The 23,980-nt window shown below is 46.3% G+C and overlaps 1 protein-coding gene across 1 annotated transcript; it reads left to right on the top strand.

The window, feature by feature from the left end:
• Nucleotides 1-14,972: 14,972 nt before the first annotated feature.
• On the top strand, nt 14,973-22,465 carry LOC130041945 (uteroferrin-associated basic protein 2-like). Its single transcript, XM_056134242.1, has 5 exons — nt 14,973-14,986; nt 16,635-17,336; nt 18,081-18,348; nt 20,173-20,320; nt 22,184-22,465. The coding sequence occupies exons 2-5, from the start codon at nt 16,637-16,639 to the stop codon at nt 22,394-22,396; spliced, it is 1,329 nt and encodes a 442-aa protein (XP_055990217.1). The 5' UTR covers nt 14,973-14,986; nt 16,635-16,636; the 3' UTR covers nt 22,397-22,465.
• The last annotated feature ends 1,515 nt before the right edge of the window (nt 22,466-23,980 follow it).

Consider the following 23,980-nt stretch of genomic DNA (forward strand, 5'->3'; position numbering starts at 1 on the left):
GGGAGCAACTGGGGTTCAAAGTGGGAGAGATCTCCCAGAAGGGTTCAGAATGGAGCAGAGGCTGAAACCCCACACCAGAGTGACCAGCTGGCTGGGGAGTTTGGGTATGCCCGGAACTACCTGATGCCTCTGCAGACTGCCTCACCCGCTGCCTGGATGAGCACTGTTCCCATAGCAGTGAGATTCCCCAGCATGGGGTGGGCAGTCCCTTCCCTGTCTCCCCTTGGGGAAGAACTGAGTGGTGACTAGTTGATTCCCATTGCACCGTTGCCTCCTTCCCCAACCCACTGCAGGAGACACAGCTAGTTTCCGTCTGCAGCCAACCACGAAGCTTAGAAAAGTGCTTCCAGGCACTTGGACCTGTTTCCCCACCTGTCATAAGGTTGTCCATCCCACTGGGTGGCTGGGACCAGAGCTCGGAAGTGCAATGGGATACAAGACTCTAGTCTTCACGCCCCACTCCACCCAGGGGAAAAAACTGGAACCAGTTCGGGTTTCTTAGCACCAAATTAGTTGGGGTCTCCTCCTCCGCCTCAGCACCAGCTGTGGGAACTGAGACCTGGAGCTCAGAATCAGCGCGTCGCTCTTCTCGCAACAGTGCCCCCTGGTGGTGATAGAAATCGGCTGCAGGCGCTATTTTCTGGGACAGATGCCCAAATCTGGTTGGTCAATCTGCACTTGAGCCCGTGGACCTGGTCAACCCCCTGCCTCTCCTTTTTCTCTTTTCCTCCTGGCTTTGATCCTGAGCTGTTATTCTGATACATATTTTTCTTAATTTTTTAATTGAATCACAGTGAGATACACAGTTACAAAGTTGATCATGACTGGGTTTGAGTCATACAATGTTCCAACCCCCATCCCTTCACCAGTGCACATTTCCCACCACCGGTGTCCCTAGTTTCCCCTCACCTCGCCCCCGCCTACCTCTGTGGCAGCAATTTTCTTCTCTCTCTCTCTCTCTCTCTCTCTCTCTCTCTCTCTCTCTCTCTCTCTCTCTTTCTCTCTCTCTCCTGGGTGTCATGCTTTGCAATACAGATTCTGAAAGGCCATCATGTATATCTACTTTCAACACTCAGTTCTTGTCCAGAGTGATCATTTTCAACTATCATTGTCATAGTGGTCCCTTCTATATCCTAACTTCCCTCCGCCCACCCCACAGTCTCTCCTTTTTGTGTTCTGGAATTAACCTAACTTGACACAGAAAGCTAAGTGCTGCTCCCATAGGTTCTCCTTATGTGGGAACAACCCCACCCCTGTTTTTGCCATTTATCTGGATGCCTGATTTGGGAGTTCCCATGTGGACCTGACATGGAGAAAGGAACTTAGTACCAGGCGGTTGGATGATTGGGTGGAGGGCTGGCTGGAGATATGTCTGGCTGGGATGAATGGGTGGAAGGATGTATGTATGTGTGGATGGATGGATAGGTGGGCAGATGGATTAGGTGGGTCTTGATCGTTGGCTGGCTGGTTGGGAGGGTGGTTGAGTAGATTGACGAATGGGTGGGAGGATAGATGGGTGGATAGATGGAAGGATGGGTGGATGGGTGGATGAATTGTGACACTGTTGAAATTAACACTTACTAGATGCCTGGTAACCTGAGCGAAGCACTGCATAGAGGCTTTCACCAGCCATCGACCTGCTCATCTCTTCTGGTTAGGGCAACCATGCCAGTTTATAGATGGCAAACTCAAGAAGATCCCAAAGCTATCTCAAAGCCCACAGATAGAAAACCCCAGAGCTGGAACTCCTTGAAACATTGGTCACCCATCCATTCATCCGTCCAACTAACCAACAAATACTTGCTGAGTGCTCACTGTGCCAGACAAAACAATACCCTTCTCATGTGGCAGTTCCAGGCTAGTGGACAGAGGCAAACAACAGAGCCATGAACAAACATTCATCTCAGCACTGAACAAACAAGGTGCTTGAGAGGAAGATGGTAAGGGAGGCTGGAGGTGCGGGAAGCAGGTATGGTCAGGTCAGCCTCGCTGACACCCTCAGCCCTGAGACAACAAATGTTGCACTTCTACTTCCTGTGGTCCTTGACCCACTCTTAGCCTCTGTAGCCTCCTGTGTCCTTAGAGGCCTAAAACAAGATTCTAGCTAGTTATAGGAAAGGGATAACCCCTCTCAGGACTGCAAGTCTAAGGGACCTTTGTCACAAGCTGGCTGAACTTCCTCATCCCACAAAATCCCTCCAATCACAGGGATGACCACAGACTCAAGTGTACACACACCAGAGGCAACAGACTCGGGTGTTAGCAAGCTCACCAGAGTTCAGTGTGCTGGCTCCGGCCACAGCTTTTGTGGCTGGATCATGTTCCTCTTTCCTTCCTGTTCCCCTTCCACCATGGGGCCACCTTGGAGATTTGCCAAAGCCCTTCTATATCAGGCCCAACTTTGACCTCATACTGAAATTGATAGAACAAGCTCTCCACTTAGGAGCAGATGCCCCACTTCCAACTTCTGCTGAATCATATATATGAGGGTGGCTGAATTGTCACTTCTTTTTCACTTTTACTCAAGATGAAGCTGTCCATCAATTGGGGTGTAAGGGGGAGTATTTGCTTTAGAGTAGAAATGTTGATATGGAAGCTATCCAGGAAAAGAAAAGGAAATTGATCAGAGATGAACATTAACTCTTCTTTTTTTTAGTAATGTAGGAGTACTGCTATTTGTTCAGCCATTGATTAAGCTGAACTCCACATTATTGTTTTAATTGTATCACTGTGAGACAGTTACAAAGCTTTCACATTTGAGATTCAGCCATTCAGTGATGGAACATCCATCCCTCCACCAGTGCACATTTTCCACCACCCACATCCCAGTCCTCACCCTGCCTCTATGGCAAACAATTTCCCCAATACTCTCTCTCTAATTTGGGGCATTACGTTTTGCTTGAAATTTCCCACCACCATTCAAGCCTACCTGCTAGGAGCAGACGCTAGATAATTTATTTTCCATTGCCCATTTTGAATATCATGAGAGCTTGCAAGGCTCCGATTGTAAATGTAAATTTCTAGATTGTAAATGGTTGGGTTCCAGAGACATCTCTGTATGGCACTAATCCATTTTGGGATTCAGTTGGGAGTCCCTGGGTCAGGGCTGTTAGTGCTCTAAGATGGCACCCAGAGTCAAGTTGTGGGCATGACAACCAATTTATTGGGTGGGCGGGGACCCAGGGAGGAACAGCCCAGGACCTCTGCTGCCATGTGGCCTGGAGATTTAGTCCTGGAACCCACATACTTGGGCCTTGCTTGTGGAAGCTCTTGGTCACCAGGATTCCATTTGGAGTAGGTGGGGGACATTGCACCTGCTCCATCTGAGGTTCCCTGGTGAAATTGGCTCAGCATGGGGCCCGGAGAGACCTTCGGTGCTGTGGTGTCTTAGGGGACTTGCTGCTGTGTCTCTGTTGATGCTCAGGGCTGTTGATGCACTAAGAAGGTGCCTGGAGGCAAATTGTGGGCGTGACAGCCAGTCTGCTGGATGGGTGGGGACTCAGGGAGGGACATCCTGCCACCATGAAGCCTGGAGATTCAGTCTTGGAACCCGCATTCCTGGGCCTTGCTTGTGGAAGCTCTTGGTCACCGGAATTCTATCTAGAATAGGTGGGAAGAGCACACCTGTTCCATCTGGGGTGCCCCGGTGAAATTGGCTCGGTATGGGGCTGGGAGTACCTCTTCTTTTTTAAATTTTATTTTATTTTTATAAAGTTGTTCACAATAGTTCGTTACAGTTAGTATTCAAACACCAATCCCACCACCATGCACCATTTCACCACCATAAGTGGAAAGTGTGTGAAGATTGTTGTGCTTCATTCTGGATTCATTTAAACCCTTGTACAAGAGATTACAAGTATGTTTGTTAAACCCAAACAAATATGTGCTACATTTGGTACATCAGCGGGCTACGGTATAAGAGGTTGCACAGCTGCATTTGTGACCACATGCTCCAGGATGTCTGTGTTGCTCTCTTCTGGGAGCTTTATTTCATAGTTTCTGGATCTTGGCCATTGATGAGATTATATGGCTCCCGAGGAAGTTTGTGGGTGTGATTGCCAAGATACTCGAAAACTGGGGAGCTGGGGGAAGGAGGTCCAGTCCTGTTCCAAGTGAACTTGGAGATCTCAGTCACAGGTCTCACATACCTGGGTTTTTCTGCACGTTTCCCCATAGGTGAGGCCCGTCAAAGTGTGTAGAGAGCGGCCTTGAGCATGGCTGTGTAGTTGGGTTCTGGAGGTTTTTGGGCTGCCGGGGTTCTGCTGGGGCAGGTAGGGAAATTCAACTCACCTCCCTCCAAGTGGAGACAGCCTGGCACGGGGTTAGGACAGTCTGTGTTGCTCTCTTCTGAGAGCTTTATTTCTGTGAACATAAATTCTGTTCGACCCAGGTGAGTTCATCTTGTCCATTTCCTGAGACACTGGTCACAGCGAAAGAACTGATACAAGCATGTTTCCTGTCCTCATATGTTATTTTGCTTTCAATAGCTTTTCTTTCTAATGTTCCTGCCTTTTCCTAACTCCAACCCAGGAAAGAAGCTTTCATTTATTGTCTTTAGTCTTAAGGATTTGGTCAGGGCAGAGGACGTGGGTGTCAAGGGCTAGAGGGAGGGGTGTGAGTGAGGGTCCTTGGGGTCAAATGGTTCAACACAGTTCTGCAGCATGTCCAGTCTTTAACATCTGGGAGAGCACTCCGTCCTGCAGAATCTGAGTTTTTCCTCCCCATGAAGTGGGTCATTGAAGAAATTCACTGGTGTGAGGACCCTGCTGGGCCACCACCCTCCAGATGCCTCCAAACCTATACCGGATGGAGAGGGACCCTTCTAGACTAATGCTTCCGTGTGTGTGTGTGTGTGTGTGTGTGTGTGTGTGTGTGTGTGTGTGCTGTGCCCAGTGATGCTCAGGGCTTACTTCTCGTTCTGTATTCAGGAATTGCTCTTGACAGTGCCCAGGAGACTATATGATGTACAAAGGACTGTACCTGGATCAACTGGGTACAAAGCAAACGAACACTCTTCCCGCTATACTATCTCTTGGGCTGGTACTTCCAATGCAGTCAACCTCTTGGATTGCCTTTGCCTCTGTGGGAAGCTAACAAAGCCATCACAGATTCTGGGACTCAGCTGGGGAATGGAGTACTTTGTGAGAAGTTGGGGAGGGGGCTATCCGTTCTGGAGAAATACTAAAATGATGGCCCCTTAGCAAAATTGGATCCCAAAGACCACTGGGGACTCCTCAGGGCTAGTGAGCTGGGTGGATCTGGATACATTCTGTTCCGTGACCATCTTCAGCTTGACTCTGATGCTCAGGCCAGTGACCCACTTCGGCAACCATGTAGTGAGCTACACTGTGGGCAGAGAGCATGGGGCACTATGGGGAGCACTGACCCCATGGAGCATATGTCTTCGGGTGTCTTGTTGGGGGGTGCTTAAGGTCCGTGGTTCCTCAGGGCCAGGGAAGCTGTATTGACTAGTGAGGTGGTTGTGGTTTAGAGTATCTTGATGTTGCTGCCCTGAGGCCCCACAATCACAGTAGGTTAGGTGAAATCAAAAGTCCCAATGTCCAGGGGAAAAGAGAAAGATGCAGCCCAATTGGTCTTCAGGGCCCAGAAGTGGGACAGAAGTGAAGAAAAGCAGGCAGGCGAGAGAACCTAGAGAGGGGAACAGAAGCATCTGGAGATGTCATGGGTGGGGGGTGGTGTTGGGGAGCCTGGAACTGGTGGGAACATCTTGCAACACGGCTGTGTCTTGGTGGTCCCTGGGATCTGATAAAAAAGGGGGACACACAGGCCTTGTCTTCTCAGGGGTCCCTGAGCTTTGGGAGAAGAGGAGCTCTGAGCTGGAGGTCAGAGGGCTCTGACTTGGGGTGCCACTGGGTCCCTGTGGGGTGAGTGCAGGCCTTGAGGAAAGGAGCTCCAGTCTCACCAACCACTTCAGGCTCAGTGGTTCCTCAGGGCCAGGGGAGCTGTATTGACTAGTGAGATGGGACCTATTAATATTGCTGCTGTTTGCTGTATAGGCAGTATGTAATTGGATCGTGTACTTTTAAATTTATGCTACCAACTTCTTTCTTTCTTTCTTTCTTTCTTTCTTTCTTTCTTTCTTTCTTTCTCTCTCTCTTTCTTTCTTTCTTTCCTTATTCCTTCCTTCCTCCCTCCCTCCCTTCCTCCCTCCTCCCTCCCTCCCTCCCTCCCTTCCTTCCTTCCTTCCTTCCTTCCTTCCTTCCTTCCTTCCTTCCCCCTTCCTTCCTCCATTCCTTCCTATCTTTCTCCCTCCCTCCATCCCTTCCTTCCTTCCTTCCTTCCTTCCTTCCTTCCTTCCTTCCTTCCTTCATGTCTTTATTTCTTTCTTTCTGATTTGTGGTCACATCTGGCAGTGCTCAGGCTTATTCCTGATTCTGTGCTCAGGGAACACTCCCGGTGGGGCTTGGGGGAGTATATGTGATGCTGGGGGTCAAATCTGAGTCAGCTACATGCAAGGCAAATGCCCGCCCCACTCTAATATCTCTCCAGCCCCATCCATCTATCCTTTTAATTAGAGTTTAATCTATTTACATGAAAGGTATAATTTATGTCTACCATTTTGCTATTTGTTTTCCATGTGTCTTTTTTTTGTTTTTGAGTTTCTCTACCATGTGGATCCTTTGCATTGAAAGAATATTTTTCTCATGTGTCATTTTAATTTCCCTGTCATTCTTTTCTACACTTTCAGAATTATTTCCTGAGTGGCTGATACAGGGGCTGTGACAAATTCTGTGCATATAACACTCTAGATCCATTCTAACACAATGCCAGTAGTTTAGAGAAATTTGGTGCTATATAGCTGTTCTTTGAATCCTGGTTATGATACTCTTGCCGAAAATTATACCATTATTTGTTGTTTAGTCATCAGCATAAATCCATCATTATTATCCTATGCCAGGAGTAGGGACCTAGTTTCTTAATGCCAAGACCCATTAGGATATTTATAGCATTGTTCACGGGTCATACGGTGGAGACACATGAGCTGTGAGCCACTAATGAGATTCAGATGTGCCGAGACCAGGGTACCACAAAGAGCTCATTTGTCCCATGTTAATCACTGAGGGCGAGGGGGACTTCCAAGGGCAGAGGAAAGTCCCCTCAACTTACACCTCTACTCAGTATCTAGGTAGGAAAGGGAAGCGGTAGGTAGGGAGGCAAACCCTCCCCGGGGCACAACCTTGGAAAGTCCCTGAGCACAGTCTTCCCAACTAGAGTCTCCACCCGCACCCTGTCTACTTGAGTGCCAGGATACCCACACTGGCTCTTCTGAGGACATGGCATGGGTGTCATTACACAGGGCTCAGGGAGAGGTGCTGAGCAGAGGCCCAGGGGCTACAACGGGCAGTGCCCGGAAATTCAGTTGCCCCATCCTGAAACGTGGCCAGGAGCTTCTGGGCTGGGCGCTCCTCCAAACCTCCCAGCTTCTGCGTCACTGGCTGCTGGGCAGGAACGTGTACACACAGCTTCCAGGGCGATGCCCTGCAAGTTGTGGGTGCTGGGTCCCAGCACTGTTATGAATCTGTATCAGACGCTGGAAAACAAAGGCGGTTCCTTCTAGCTCATTTCCCAGCTGTGAGCTAAGGCAGGCAGCCATTCAAGCCAGGTCTGCTCATCCTCAGCCCCCCAAGCCTCCTGCCTCCACCCAAAGTATAGCTCTGTTCTCTAAAGGAGCTTCCCTGCTCCAGACCGGTGGGCAACCCACCTCTGACACCCATGGTCCCTCCTGGACAACTCACCCAACCCAACTTACACAAAAAACATTGCAATGCATCTTGGTTCGTTGAAATAAAAACTCACATCTTTCCAGGATAGAGAATGTAGAACAGATAAGTTAAGGATGAAACATTGAAGACGAGAGGAGGCATTTAAGGGTTTTCTATTTGTATAGCGGGTCTTGCTTTGCATGCAGCTGACCCAGGCTCAATCTCAGCACCCCTAATGGTCCCCCAGGTGGCCCCCCTTTGATGCCAAGAGTTATAACTAAGCACAAAGCCAGAAGTAAACCCTGAGGACATTCATGTGTGACATCATAACAAGACAAAAAAATGGAAGATTTTTTATTTTATTTATTTATTTGGGGGACTGAGTGCTCAGGTGGGCCCAGGGACCACTGTGGGGGAATAATTGACCACCTGGCTGATTGGGTTCCAGGAAGGGAGCTCTCAGGTTCAGCCTTGCTGGAGGCCTTTGGGACTATGCCTAATTGTGTGCAGGGGGCCAGGAAGTGCCAGGGATGGAACATGGGGCCTGTGCACACAACACACAAGCCCTGAGCTATCTCCCGGCCCACAACAGATGTTTAGAGAAGTTTTGATCCATGAAAACAGGCTCTTCTGGTTCAACACTTCCGCCAGGTTGCCAGGACCAGATCACCAAAGCTCTGGGTTAGGGGCTCAGCGTGGCATCAGGTCCATGGGGGTAATCCCAGTTCTGCCCTCAGCCCTCTATGGACCTGGATTCACACAGCTGCAACTGAGACAGCTGTGAGTCTCCCTACCATGTGTGACTGTAGTGAGGGCTCAGAGAAGAGCAGAAGGGCATGCACACACAGGGCCAGCATATGGGCACTCAGCATAGGGGCAAGTGCATGAGTGGTTCATGCAGACGAGGGACGGGACAGTACTGCCCCCCACCCTGCTTCCTTTCTCTATTTGACCCTGAATCCCCAAGCAAAGCTGAAATGCCCTAGTGGATGAGCTGGCCCAGTGGAAAGAGCCTCCTGGAAGGAGGATGTGTGGAGAAGGGGGCAGGTCCCTGTAAGGATCCCGGGTGCTTGTTTATTTGTTTCTGGAACTTTGAACTCCCAATGTGTGCCCACCAGGGAGGTCATCATGGGTGGGCATAGATGGTGCCCACAAAGGGGCACATGCACACTGGAGAGACTGATAACAGAGCAGTGGAGGACAGGGTGGTGGGGGTGACAGACGCTCATCACGGAGGCTGGAAAGGGACTTTGAAGAGGGGAAGTGTCAGCTCTGCACCACCCTGACAGCCATTCTGGTGGATGCAGAGCGTTTTCTCAGTTTCAGGACGACCCCAATGGCTGATGCTGCTAAGCACATTTCAGTGTATCTATCAGCTACACACGACTTTTCTTTTTGGGAGTGGGGGGTTTCTCCCGAACAATGTCCAGGGGTCCAGGCACCTGTCAGCCAGCCAGGCTGGACAGTCAATGCTCAGTCCCAGAGAGGTGATGCTGTTTGGGTGCTGTGGAGCTGAGGACCAACCAAGGCCAGTTCAGTCATGCTCAAGGCAGGCAATGAAGTGCGTGGGATTGACCTCCACACCCTGTAGCCCTGTGAGCTATCTTCCTGGTTTTGGTGACATGTCTACTAGAATCTTTTCTATGGTGCTGAAGATTGAACCCAGGGTCTAAGACAGGCAAGCTATGAGCTCTTTCTACAAGCCACCTCGCCAGCAAATTTTTTTTTTCGATTAGGGGAGGGTGTCTCCCCTGAGCAGTGCTCAGTGCTCAGGGATTCAAAATCATGGGACCAGATGATGTTGGGGATTAAACCCAGCGTCTCAGGCATAGGGTAAAATGTTCCAGCCCTCTGAACTATCTCTTCAGTTCTTCTGTTTCCAATTATTAAATTCTGTTGTTTGCCTTTGTATTATTGGATCACGAGTTATTTCTGCATTCAGATCATAAATGACTTTCCAGATACATGCTTTTATATCTGAATGTAAGCACTTTCTTTCAGTTTGTGGTTTGGTGTTGTATTTTCTTAATTATGTTTTGGACCACTAAGGTTTTCATTTGGGGTGGGTTTGGGCCACATCCTTTGGTGCTCAGGGCTTACTTCTTGCTCTGTACTTAGAGATGACTCTTGCAGGCTTAGGAAACCCTATGGGGTGCCAGGGACTGAACCCGGATTAAATCATATGCAAGGCAAAATCCCTACCCACTATACTATTACTCTGGCCCCTAAAATTTTTAAATTTTAATAAAATTCAGTTTATCTTTTTTTTCCATATGATTCATGCTTTTGATGTCAGGTCTAAGAAGATTGCTGAAATGAAGACCATGAGGATTTTTCCTCTTTGAAAGTGCTTTAATTTTTATACTTAACTTTCAATGGACAGTTCTTGAATTGAACTTGGTATCTATAAAGAGGTTAGAATATGACTGATTTGATTTTAGTTTTGAATAGTGGTATTTAATGTTCTTAGCATCATTTGTTTTGGTATTTTTAAACATTTTCCTTTACTGAAGAAACAAAATAAAAATAAACATTTTTATTTTGAAAAGACTTTCCTCTTTTTACTTTATTTAAATACCGTGGCTTACAAAATTGCTCACAATACAATTGCTATGGTTTTTTGATGTTTCAGCCCCAAACCCATCACCTGAGTGATCTTCCCTCCACCATTGTCCCCAATTTCCCAACCACCCTCCAGCTGTCCCCTTAGCAGGAATGTAGTAATTTATTTTATATTTCTCGTTGCAACCAAATGGCTGAAAAAATTATCAAAAATACTTCTGTAAAAGAAAATTTGTGAAAATTGTCATATCTCACCTCACGGTTGTTAAGTCTTTGAGGATTTACTAAACCTTTCATAGCTGGTTGAGCCGTCTGTGTTATTGTGTTTGTTTGCATGTAGTTGGTTTCTGTATTTCTTTCTGATCTGGTTGGCAGTGCTCTTACTGAGTTTCAGTGCTTCGGATTTGGAAGTGTGGTGTGGCTGCATATGTTGCCCCGCAGTCCAAGATCTGTAGGACTGGATGAGTCTGCAGAGATTCTTAGTGAAGCCAAGGAATTAGACTACTGGCATAGTGGAAGCTATGGGTTGTGGAAGCAGCTGCTGGGGCTTTGGCAGGGCAGGGACTCATCCACCCACCTCCCTATGGGGCCCCAGAGTTTTCAACTGGGAGACCCACGTGTCCATGAAATTCAGCAGCTTGACTTGCATCTTCTTAGAGATTTAGTTGGTGAATCTGAAGATCAGGCCCGGCGGGTGAGATGGCATAGTGGCATCTGTGGGAGGTGGGTGTGGCTATCTCAGCATCATTTGTTAAGAAGACAAATCCTTAGCCAAGTATCTTGTACCTTCCTTCTGACAGAGATGTGTACATCTTAAACAATTCCTTTAGCTGTTGCTTTAGAGACTGCCCCAAGTTTTGATAGGCTGAATTTTATTTCTGTGTTTGCCCTGTGAGGTCCTGTGAAACTATAGGGCATACAATAACTCTGGATTATTCTAACAACAGATTTCTCTTACTCTGTACAATAACTCTGGGTTATTTTAATTGCAGCTGTCTCTCTTACAGATATTTTTTCAGTTGCAGAAGTATCATAGTGAGACAACATGATTCTGATCACTTACATCTTTAAAGATTGATTTTAGGCTTGTTATATGGAGCAGCATATGATCTACTCTGAATACTATTTTGCATGTGCTTCTGATAAACACGTATGCTCTGCCTAAAAGATGTGAGTCTTCTGCAAATGTCATGACTGCATGTGGAAGATGATGCTCAAGACTTCTGCATCCCAAACCACAACACCCAAGAGGAGAGATAGAACAAAAGGGAATGCCCTGCCACAAAGGCAGGGTAGGACGGGGGGGATGGGGGGTGGGAGGGATACTGGGATCCGTGGTGGTGGGAAATGGGCACTGGTGGAGGGATGGGTATTTGATCATTGTATAATTGAAACCCAAGCACAAAAATTTGTAAGTCTACAACTGTACCTCATGGTGTCTCACTAATAAAAATTTTAAAAAATAGAAGAACTAAAACTTACAGAATAAAGACATAAAATATTTGGGGAACCAGAAAAGCAAAAAAAGACTTCTACATCCCTATATATTTTAGGATTTGTTCTATCATCTGGTAAGAGGAAAGCATTGGTACCTTCCACCTTCACCCCCCCCCCCCAACATACACACAATTTATTTAAACACTGGTTCACAAAGTTGTTCGTGATGATTTGTTAGAGGCATTCAATATTCCAACACTAATCCCATCATCACTGTCACCTTCCAAGGTAGGTTTCTTTAAATCCTACAGTCCACCTTCTGGTAAAAAATATCAAAGGCAAATAACTTCTGCTTTCCTAAAGGAGACACAGGGCAGCTTATTCATGAGAGTCTCTTTCATCTTATCCCATCTTCATCTTAATGTCTAGGACTTGGCCATTGAAGCTGGGTCCAGGAGAGGTTCTCAGGTGCCATTTCTTAAGTTTAGCTCCTGAAACTGAGATCTTGTGTCCTGTGAAATTAAGAAGGGAGTGATTTTCCTATTGTCCCCTAAAAGTACAATGGTGCACAGGCAAAGAAGGGAAGGAAGCAGGGGATACCAAGGATGTGGGGTCCACAGTGATTCTCAAATTCAATCAGCCAAGGCCCTTGACTGGCCTAAGGCATAAGAAAAATTCTCTGTGATTTGTTCTGTCACCTCCACATCCTGAACATATCCTCTCCGTACCCCTTTCCTTTACACAAATCACATTTACGATTTCCCTAACCCAGCTTCATTAAGATGGCCTCTATGTTTTTTTTATTTGTTCGTTTGTTTGACGGAGGGACACATCCAGCTGTACCCAGAACTTATTCCTGGTTCTGTGTTCAAGGGTCACTCCTGGTGGTGCTCAGGTCTCCACATGTGATCCTGGGGATTGAATTAGAATCATGGCCAAGTAACCACTTGCAAAGCAAGAGCCTGACTTCCTGTACTCACTTTCCAGCTCCCCTATGTTTTCTTCTAAAAGTCTAATAGTTTTTCATCCCCCACTTTATTTATTTTTCTATTTTTTTTATTGAAGCCTCTTTTTCTCCTTTCAATTCTGAGCCTTTTTGCTTCATTCATTGTGGGAGTCTGAGGCTGACATTTACACATTTCCTCTTCCTGATACGGTGATCTTGTTATTATCATGAGAAGCCCCTCTGTCTCTGTTTTTTTTTAAATTTCACCCAGTTTTATTTAGATATAATTGACAAATAAGAATTTTATATATGTAAGTTTTTCAATGTGATTTTTAAAAGATACAGTACCATGTATATATATATGCATGCACATATATACATATTATGAAATTATTACCACAATCAAGTATTAACAGATTTATCATTTCATAAACTTGATATTTTTATGTGCTTGGAGAAAAAAAATCTACTCTCATAATGTTTCTGCTATACCATACAGTATTAATTGGTATAGTCAGCATGCTGGATATTATAAACTCAGAACTTAATCATCAATTTACCCAAATTTTATTTTATTAAAGCACCATGATTTATATAGTTGTTTATAGTTGGGTTTTAGACATAAAATATTCCATCACGGATCCTGCCACCAGTGTTAACATCATGATGTTTCACTAATAAAATTTTAAAAAAAAATACTGAAATTGTGAGACCAAAACTTTAATAATAATCAAACTTAAAAATCTGCCTCTGATAAGGGTCATGTTTAAAGTCTATTATGTTTTGTCTGAGTTCAGCGGAGCAATGCCTGCTGTGGTGGCATGAACGTGTTTTCCCATCATTTTAGTTTTCACTTGATGTTGACTTGAACATTAGCCATGTGTTTTGAAGCCATCTTTCAGGCAGCCCTTGCTATTGTGCACAACCTGACGACTCTTTCCTGTAAGTGCTACATGTTGTCTGCTCACAGTGGTTGTTTGGGAATTTGGAGTCACATCTCTCATTTCGCAAGCTGTATGCCTTTTAAATGTTCTTTCTTCATTTTATTTTTAATCTGGACGTGGCCTGTGTTCCCACTATTCAACCACAGATTGTTTTGAAATTGTTCTGACTAATAAAGCTTTTCTTTTCTGCTGATGTACCCAATGAAACCCCTCAAGTGCTCCCTACATTTTATTCCTCACTTTCCTCTTGTGTCTCTGCCATCCAGTTGGGCTGCAGGCTCAGACCCTCTCTAGTCTTGGCTTCCATTGAACTGGGAATGAGAAAAGACCCAATCTCACCCCTTAACAACCACATCTTCTGTTTAATCCCTGTGTACCCTCTGGTCCTTTACTTCCGTGCACACAGCTTCAGCTGAGGAGAATCCCTGCCCCCAGATACAAGAATGCACATGTACACATGCACACACACTCTTCACTTCCTGTTAAATCTTCATTCTCAACAGCAATCCTCCAAATTCAGTGAATTGGCTCTGGTGGCCACAACCTGCTGTGGGCAGAGCAGAAGTGGGTGAGAGCAGCCCTGGCAAAGATGTCCCAGTCTCATTCTATGATCAGCATGTTCAAGTTGTTTCAGGAATGAATGGTTCTGTCTTCATCTTAAGCCTTGGGTGGCTTTCAGAGGCTGAAATAGTTTTGTTGTATACTTTTGTCTAGGACATCAGTTAGTATCAGGAGATCAATCAATTACTTTACACCATACTGCTGGAAGCAAATCCTTATGGACCTGGAAAAACTGCACTCGCATGGCCTTGACCCTCCCCTAGAGCCCCTTACAGCACCCTGGTCACTCAAATTTCAGTCCAGACTTCCTTGATGGGTGTGCACAATTTGGAGGAATGGTGCTTACCTCCCCCAGTGGTCTCAGATTCCTAAATCTTCACTTTCCCAGTCTGCTGGCCCTAATGGCACCCCCACACCCACCTCATCCTTTTTGTAGCATAACTTTCCCTCTCAATGAAGAACCTTTAGGTTATGGGGCAACCATAGAGTAGGGCACAGGCCTCATACATTCAGTTTCCTGGAAACATGGCCCAGGCATGGCTCTTAGGAGGAACTGCATGTGTGGTGAGATGAAGCTGAGTGTGAGCCACCAGCCACAGTTGGGGGTTGCTTGTTGTTTGGCTGGAGATGGAGGCATAGGGGAAATAACGTAAGGAATGACTTGGCTGCTATTGGCTTGGGGCAATATTTGAATGTGACTATTGGCCAAGTTAATATTAACTCATATTTGTCTGCCTCATGAGTCTAGTGGGAGTATAAATAAGACCCCAGCAGAGGCACTGAACCAAAGGCAGCAGCAGCTCCTTGGAAAGGTAAGTCACCTTTCTCCTCTGGGGAAGACTAGGGGTCTTCTGAATTGCTGTGTTTTTGCTTTTCTTGCAGTAGGGATTGTACCTGAAGATGCTCAGTGCTCAGGGGCTTCTATGGTCCCACCTGGCACTGCTAGGGAGTGGGGGCAGGTAGTATCTGCTATAGCAGGGATCCACCTCAGCCTTACCTGCACAGTACATGTGCTCTACTGGGTGGGCTGGTTCCCCAGCTCATACCTCACTGCTCTTCGACCTGCTTTCAGCCATATCTGTTGTAGGGAAGATGCTGGCCTCCCAGTCCCTGCCCCTGACCCTCTCTCGTACCTTACCCCATTGCCCCTCCCTCTTTCTATCCCATGCTCTTCCCATTCCGAGCCCAATCCCCTCCAATCCCTACTCCCTGCTCCCCTCGCATTTCCTGCCTAACATGCCCCTCCTATCCATTACACTATGTTCCTTCCATCAACACTCCCATGTCCCTCCCATCAACCATCACATACCCCTCCCATCCTCCACCCTATGCTCCTCCCATCCACCACCCCATGGTTCTTCTTATTCCTATGGGCACTTCCCCTACCCTACCGCACTGGCTCACTTCCAGTCACTGATTCCTCAACCACAATGTTCTTCCACCCTCTTTCTGCCCATTTCACCAGCTCAGATGAGGTAGACAAATGTGGCAGTATAGAAGGGGCTAGAAGAACCTTTCAGAGAAGCAGGAGGAGGCTGTAGGGATTGTACTCTGCAATTCTGGATTGCAGTAGGGATTGTACCTGAAGATGCTCAGTGCTCAGGTGAGCATGGTGGAGGTGGTGGTCAATGTAAGGAAGGCCTGACCTCTCAGGACCAAGACCCTAGTTGGCAGGAAGCAGGAATGATAGGTCTTCTCAGCTCCCCAACACCTGGTATTCCTTGGATGCGAAGAAAGGTCTTTTCTCCCTTCTGCCTAGGCACCCCCTCCAACGGCCTCAGTACCACTGTTCCCTATTGATTACTTCCGAGAGCTGTACACAGGTGTTTCTGACCAGATCTCCCTATAGAGAGATAAAATAGTTCCCATTTTTGCAATAGATCTCTCTCCCTATAGAGATCTAGTCAGATCTCTTTGTTTTGTTTTGTGATCAAACCTGGTACTGCTTGGGGGCCACTCTTAGCTCGGTGCTCAAGGTGGTCCTCAGAAGACCATGCGGTGCTGTATATCAAACCCCAATCTCTCACATGAGATTCACACCCTTCACTGAGCTATTGTATCACCCCCATGTTTCTTCTTGGTTCTTCCCTTTCCATACCTGTCAGGACTTTTTCATAAGCCCCATATAAAAAGGGTGTGAAAGGAATCGAAGATAAACCTCAGTGTAGAACTTCTCATTGAAGTCTGAGAAAATCATAGGAATAAGTACCCCACTTGCCCCACATGAATTGGTCCTCTCCTCCATCACATTCCAGATCCCTGTCTGAAGTTGATCTTGTGTTCATCAGGCTTTTTTTTGTATCCTCCAGCTCCCATGAAGGACCCATAGGTGTCCCGCTTGGCAGGTGGTGGCACCCATACTTTAATGGTTTTATTTAAAGAAGTTCAGCTTCCAGAGCATGATTCTGTCATTTTCACCCATGCATCTCTTACCCACAATAATATCTCTCTGTGTTGCAGCAATGTCTTCCAGGAAAATGGCGCCACTCTCTCTGGCCTTCATCCTCCTTGGCCTCTTCCATCCCATGCCCTGTGAACAGCATGCAGGGCCCAACTCCAGCAACTCCTCAATCTTGCCCATGAGTGCTGACCTGACCCATTTCCACGAGGTGTTTTCTCAGGAAATGTTGAGGATTATGTTAGAAGAGAACCCAGAAAGTAATTTTGTCTTCTCCCCCATAAGCATCTCCACTGCTCTGATCTTGATTGCCAGGGGGACCAGATCCAACACATTCTTCAACCTGTTGGATGCCCTCGGCTATGATCTCAAAGTTGCAGACCCTGACATTGTAGAGAAGTTCCTCCTGGGTGTCCTCCAGAAGCTGAATGGGATGCAGAAAAAGAAATTTCTGAGACACAGAAACTTCCTCTTTATCAACAGCCACAGGACAATCGAGCCAGCATTTATGAAGGACATGTATACCTATAATGCAAAGGTCCACAAAATTGACTTCCAAGACACAGGAAAGGCCACAGTGGACATGAAGGAGGTTGTGCCTGAAAAAATCAAGGAGAGATTCCACGACATAATCACCCCTGTGGACCCTAAAACATTCATGTTGCTTGTAAATTACATTTTCTTCAGACACAGAAATTTTTGCAATAGTTCCCATTTTGGATCTTCTTCATCTCCGCATTTCCTCAATGAGTTTCAGAAAGAAGGTATGCGTTTGTAATTACCTATAGATCAATGTAGCCTAGACTTTGCCATTTTCTTTAGATATGTTCTGAGGTGTAGCTTGTTTTCCTCCTTCCAAGTTTTCCAAATCATGTCTTTTTTTTTTACATTTAAGATAATCTTTTAACTTAAGTAAAATGAAGTGACTCACAGGTTGAAAAAAATAAGGAAAAGAAAATCTTTTGTTAGAGGCATGCACTTCAGCAAATCTGTTCATTTTCTAAGGTTAAATCAGTGCTTGCTTCTTCAGAATGCTGGCATGTTGCTGATACTAGAGAGACATTAGGTTTGGGATGAATAAATGGAGGGCATCCGATCATGGCGTACCCAGTGTTCTGCCAGGATGTAAAGGTTGGCTGTTCTTTGCACGATAAGTAGGAAAAATTTCCAGAAAGCAATGCTCCCGACACTTTCTGAGGCTATAGGAGGTCTCTCATCGCTCTTTGGAACCAGGGTTCCAAAGCAGACATTACTGCACGGCTTCTTTGATGCTCCAGGGGAATTTGCCTTGGACTTTGTTCACATCACTCCTTAGGGGGCTGTGAGAAAAGCCAGGGAACAGAAAAGTTCCTGGATTTTGCATTTTTAGATAGGCAAGACTGTCGGGGTCTTATTGTATAGTATTTACTTTCTTCTGGTGTTGAGAACCTCCAGGTTAACAAGACAAAGGCATGAGGAGAATGTTTTCTCAGATTCTACTTGCACTTTCTCCTTACTGATTCCCCCAGGCAGTTGTAATGGAAATTTCCACACTGACATCACGCAGAAAGAGACCTTCTTTGTGAACAAGTTCAAGAGCGTGCATGTGGAGATGATGATGAAGACAGATCGAATGATTTACAGCAGATGGGATGAGCTGTTGGCCACAACGGTTGAGTTGCCTTATAATGAGCATCTGTCTCTAGTTCTCGTGCTCCCAGATGAAGGGGAATTCTCTGCTACTCAAAGTAGGATGGATTTTAAGCGAGATAGACTTTCCCACCACAGGGACACAAGGTATGGTATCTAGAGGGACAGTCACTGAAGTTTTGCTCAGATATCACTTCTGTATGTCTTATTTGTGGGGGACCTACCTGAACATCTGTATATTTTCGATTATGTTTATAGGAAGCAAAGGGCATGCCAATAATGGCGGCCTGCAATGGATCACCAACCAGAAGTGCCTTACCCTCTCCTAATGATGGTTCTTAGGTTAGAAGTATGGGATCAAAAAGCTATTGAGTGCAAACTTCAGATAGTAAAGAGAGGAATATGCTGGAAACAGAGAGTGGTACTCCATGAACCCCAAGGAAATAAACCCAGTTGAGTCCTAAGAGAAATCAGAAAAGGGCCAACACCACCCCAGGGATTCATGCCACTCTCTTATGATCATTTGTCCTTCCTTCTAATCTATTAGAAAAAACTTCATCCTTTCTTCTATTTTTCTAGTGGATCAAATTAGATTCTACCACTTTTACACGTGAACCACTCCCCTGCACAAATTCCTGAACACGTGTCCTAGGTCAGAAACTACTTGGTTAGCCAAGCTCACCTCTTAAATTATAGAATTTTCACAATGGAGGGAGAAGCATAAGGCCAAATCACGAACATCTCATTCCAAATTACAATAAAAATTATGGAGAAAATAAATAGGTGATAAAATAGAGAATCCAGTGATAGAGCAATAATTATGGATTTTAATTATAGAGATCTTAGTGAGTTATGATGGTTAGGGAAGGATCCTAATAAGGAAAATAAATGTCAAGTGGAAACCAACGTGGACCGTAGCTGAGACCAGGATTGACAGGTAGGACTTCCTTGCTCTCAACCAAATGCTCCATGCCAGACTTAACTTAGTAACTTTCAGTTCCGGTCACTGATTCCTGGAGGAAAGTGATGGATTGGTTCAGCTTCACTGTGGTTTTCGTGAAGATCCAATCAAATGTAGACACATTACATAGCAGAGACATAGTCTTCAGTGGCTCTCTGATATTGGCAGTGGGCAGGGGTTGGAAGAGTCTTCAGGGAATAAATGTTTAAATAGGGAAGAAATATCCCAAAGGTGTCTTCCCACATCTCATAGCAGCAGAAACATGATCCAGTCCGTCTCTGCCTTGTGTGAGGCACCCAGCAGAGTGAAATCTGACCCAGAGTGAAAGTACCTCCCAAGAAGTTCTTCCCTGGGCAGAGGGGAGGAACCAATGAAGAATCAATCCAAGTGAGCTGGTCACAGCCCAATCAGAAGCTCAACCCCACACTGTCGCAGGCGAAAAGGCATTGGTTAGTGGGCCGGATGAATAGCAATGCATTCTGACACTACATGACATACTACATTTCACTCTGGCACCAGGAGAGTTGATAGCAGAAAGAGGAGCTGTCCCTGCAGCCCCACCTCTCCCCACCCTTTTGGACTGGTACTCCTCTCTCCAGAGAGGGAAAGGACAGTCAACTCCTTTGACATCTCCTCGAGTCCGATGACCTCACACCTCAGTCTCCCTTACCATGTTTAGGGTCTTGCCCAAATAAACTTTCCTCTTGTAAAAGGTGGGTCAGTTGGACTCAGGGATGGATTCCCAGTTCTCATCCTTATCTTTGGGTAACAAGACCAAAAGGAGAGAATTATGTGAGTATATAATGCATTGTGAGCCAATGGTTTGTTTAGAAATTCAAAAATTGCAGCTCATACTTTACCGCCTTTCCTTCCTTCCCAACCAAGTTCTAATATCAATTCCTGCCCTTTGTCTTTCTCTTGGAGAAAGAACATTAGTCCTGAGCAAGGTGTCCTCGGCCCAAGGAGAAGGGCCTGTCTGACAGCTTCCTTGTGGTTTTCACTCTTCACAGACTGGTGAGCTTAATGATTCCCAAGTTCAAGGTCTCCTACAAGATCAATCTTAGACATCTGCTTCCCAAACTGGGCATCAAAGATATGTTTTCTACAACAGCAAACTTCTCCTACATCACAAAAGATGTTTTCCCAGTGTATTTTGAGGTGAGTGTCTAACCTACAGAAGTCTTGATCGAAAGTCACTATAAAAAACAGCACTTATAACTCCCATATGTCCTAATCCATTGACTTTTGGGGTTTTTTTAGTCATGCATTCCTTTTAATGTATTTGCATCAGATTCTTTTGAAGGTGCTTGAAACATGGGTTTGTTGTTATTGTTGTTTTGGGATTATATCCAGCCCTACTCGGGGTTTACTCCTAGCTCTGTGCTCAGGGATCATTCCTGGTGCCCTCAGGGGACCATATGGGATGCTGGAGATCAAATTAGGCCCACCTGCAAGGCAAGCACCCTACCCACTATAGTATTGCCCCATTGGGAAGATGTCTATGAGAAAGCCAAAATCTTCCTCTCAGAAATTCCTTAAATATGACAGGGGAAGGTAAAGAACATGACAACAAAGACAGTTCTTATCAACCTGGCTTAGGTTCTGGAAAGAAAATAAAGCAGAGAAACATGAACAGTGATTACGATGGTATGGGATGTCTCAGGCCAGGCAAGGCCTTGGGGTGGGATGACCTTACTCAGAGTTTGTGTGAAGAGAAAGAAAGGGCTGGTGAGTGCGTTTCTGGGGATACACACTCCAAGAGAGCATCTCTGGGGAATGAATGTTCAGGCCAAGGGGAGCCATAAGTGTATCATGAGGTGGGAAAGAACATGAGGTTTTGGAGGAAGCCTAAGAAGGTGTGAGACAGAAGGTGTCTGTGTGAGAGAGAAGGTTGGGGGAGATAGGAAGGGCAGAGGAAGAGGGCCTGGGTGCAGAGAGCTCACTCAGAGTTCCAGCTGCCCTGGGGTACAGATGAAGTTTCCTCTCCAGAGGGTATATGGGGCTGCCTGCTGATTAATCCTCTCGCAGCTCCTGGGGCTGTTCTGAAACCCCGAGCCCAGGGCCTGCATAGCCATCATTTACCACCTTCCTCACCCCCACTTCTGAGTTTCTCCCCCAACTCAGCCATGGAACTGGGGAGAAGGGACTGAGAGGGGGAAAGAGCTGGCTCAGGGGCAGGGATGGAATTCCCAAGGTAGGAACCAGACACCAGACACCACCCTGGGGGATGTAAACTCTCCTTCCTTTAGGCTGAACAGAGGCCTCGGGCCAGGGCATTCGCGTTGAGTGTGGGAGCTGCCCCATCCCCACATGTCCTCTTGCTTCCCAGCATTTGCTTCCTGCTGATCCAAGGGACGGACATACAGACTCAGACAGGAACAGCGCATTTAGAGGGAAAGTGGTCTGTGGAGAAGACTGAGCACCCCCTCTCCCTTATCATTTTTTCGCTACATCCATCTGATAAAGTGTCTCAAAGGGCCTCCTCAGTAATTGTATAGCCTTCTACTCCTGAGCTGGCAGACCCTGCACTTCTGTGTGTGCTATGAACCTTTCCTTTCTTGTCAATGCCCAAACTCCTGAAGTTGCCAGCCGGTCAAGCCCTGGGAGAGTCTGATCCAACCACGAGTCACACCTTCCTGGAGAGTGGCCTTTAGTGGCAGCCACTGTAGGGACTCTGAAGGGTTTTTATTCTCCTTCTTCTTTAGAGGGCCTGGGACTAAGCTGCACCCAGCAGTGCTCAGGGCTTACTCCTGGCTCTCCATTCAGGGATCACTTCTGGTGGACTCAGGCACCATATAGAATGTTGGGGATTAAATCCAGGTGGGCCACATGTAAGGCAAGTTCCCCACCCTCTGCACCATTGCTGTGGTCCTAGAGGATTTTGTGAGTTGGGAACCAACTTCCCCTTCACCTACCCTCAGCCATGGAAGGGTCTGCTTCTCCAACCTTGGCCACGTGGGGTCAGTTGAGCCTAACACAAAGTGCTTGACCAAATCTGACATATTCTTGCTTCCATCCCAGGGCACACATGCAGCTTCAATAGAAATGAACCAAAATAACACGATGACTCCCAGGGACTTGGCCAGGGACAGGAAGAAGCGAGACATCCAGGAAAGAGACTCAATTGAAGCTACAGTTGTGAAAGTCAACAGGCCCTTCTTTCTGTTTGTGATGGATTGTAAGAACGAAACAGAGATAATGGTGGCCCGAGTCTTCAACCCCACTGATGAGTAGAGGCCTGGCCAGGTGGCCTACCGTTGGTCCTTAACATGCCCTGAGTGAAGAAAATAAAGTCCATGTAGTGAAGCATAACATGAGGAGTATGAGAATTGTGTCTTTCATTCAGAAATGGAGGGGGGCGTGATCAAGAAGAGGGTTGGGGGTGCAATGGTAAGGACTTGGGTGGGTATGTTTTCTAACCTGGGACATGGTTGACAGTCACAGAGAGGCAATTCTGAGCATGTCTGTGCAACAGGGTACAGAGGGCATTTCAGTCTGTGATGGTCCCAGGCCTTCTTCCTGTCCATCCAGCAGCCAGTCCCCTTAACTGGACATAGATCACAGCCACCATCCTGACTACCCAGGTCACCCTATTAGGAAGTTGGGATAGAGGCAAGGACCCTTCCATAGAAAGGAGTATGACAAACTAGTTTTGATGCCTGCAAACACTGCTCTGGACTCCTGTGTGTCTCCCAGCTCTAAGGGGAAAAGAAGGAGCTGGGAAGAGATCTCTATGCGGGGGTTTTGATTGCCCCAATGTGAGCGGAAGTAGGACTGAAAAGAGAAGCGACAGGAGCAAGATCTTGCATGATGTCAGTGTGTCAGAGAGACTAGGGCTCAGACACCTCCCACTGAAGCTCGTGCAGCACTATAAAGTGGACTCTCAGTGTGCCAGATTTTGAATAGAATCCAAAATGTGTGTCTTGAGAGTTGTTCATTTTCCCAGGTGTGGAATATGTCAATTGCAAGAGGGAAACATTTGATTTGCACAAGCCAAGAGTGATCTGGATTGCTCTTAGGTGAAAAAGAGTATCTGGCCATCTACTTCGATACTCTTGCTTATGTGTCTTTGTAAACACCCAAAAGGTTCTAGCCATTCTAGCCCCAGGATTGATGGGTACTCAGAGCCCAGCAGAGCTTGACACCAAAGTCCCTGACCTTGGCCTTTTCCAGTTCACACTGGTTGAGTCCCAAGGAAAGCATCTCCCCCAGGTTCCCCACAGAGAGGTTTACTCCAGCCTCACAGACCCCCCCCCCCAGCCATCTTGTATTATCTGACTGCACCTTAGTCTCACTCTGTTGGTGAATCAGATCCAATCCTTGGGTGGGGACTTTAAAATGTTTTAGAGACCCCCAGGAAAGTTTTGACTATTTTATGCATGAGATTAAATAATTCTGCCAACATTGCTTAGTTGATGCTTTTATACAGAGGCACACACTCTTTGCAGCCAAATAGGAGAATGCAGCACCCACAGAGTAGAATTTACAAGCCATCTGAACTCTGTGCCCTAGAGATTTTCTCATAAATAAATGTTCATTTAACTCCATGCTTCATTCTTGGGTAAAACATGTATGAAATGGAGGGAATGATATCTGGGAAGGACCTTTCTTATGGCAGGAGGGATCATGCACTCCTTACTGAATTTCCTCTCATCATTTATTTTCTTTGCATGTACTACATATCTTTAAAGTAGCAGTGAAGAGGCTGAAGAGAAAGTACAGGAGTTAAGGTGCTTGCCTTGTGTATGGCCAGCCCAGTTTGATACCTAACACGATAGGGGGTCCCTAAACACTGTCAGAAATGATCCCTGAGCACAG

The sequence above is a fragment of the Sorex fumeus genome, unplaced genomic scaffold, assembly GCF_029834395.1.
Source record: "Sorex fumeus unplaced genomic scaffold, SorFum_2.1 ptg000098l, whole genome shotgun sequence".
NCBI lineage: Eukaryota > Metazoa > Chordata > Mammalia > Eulipotyphla > Soricidae > Sorex > Sorex fumeus.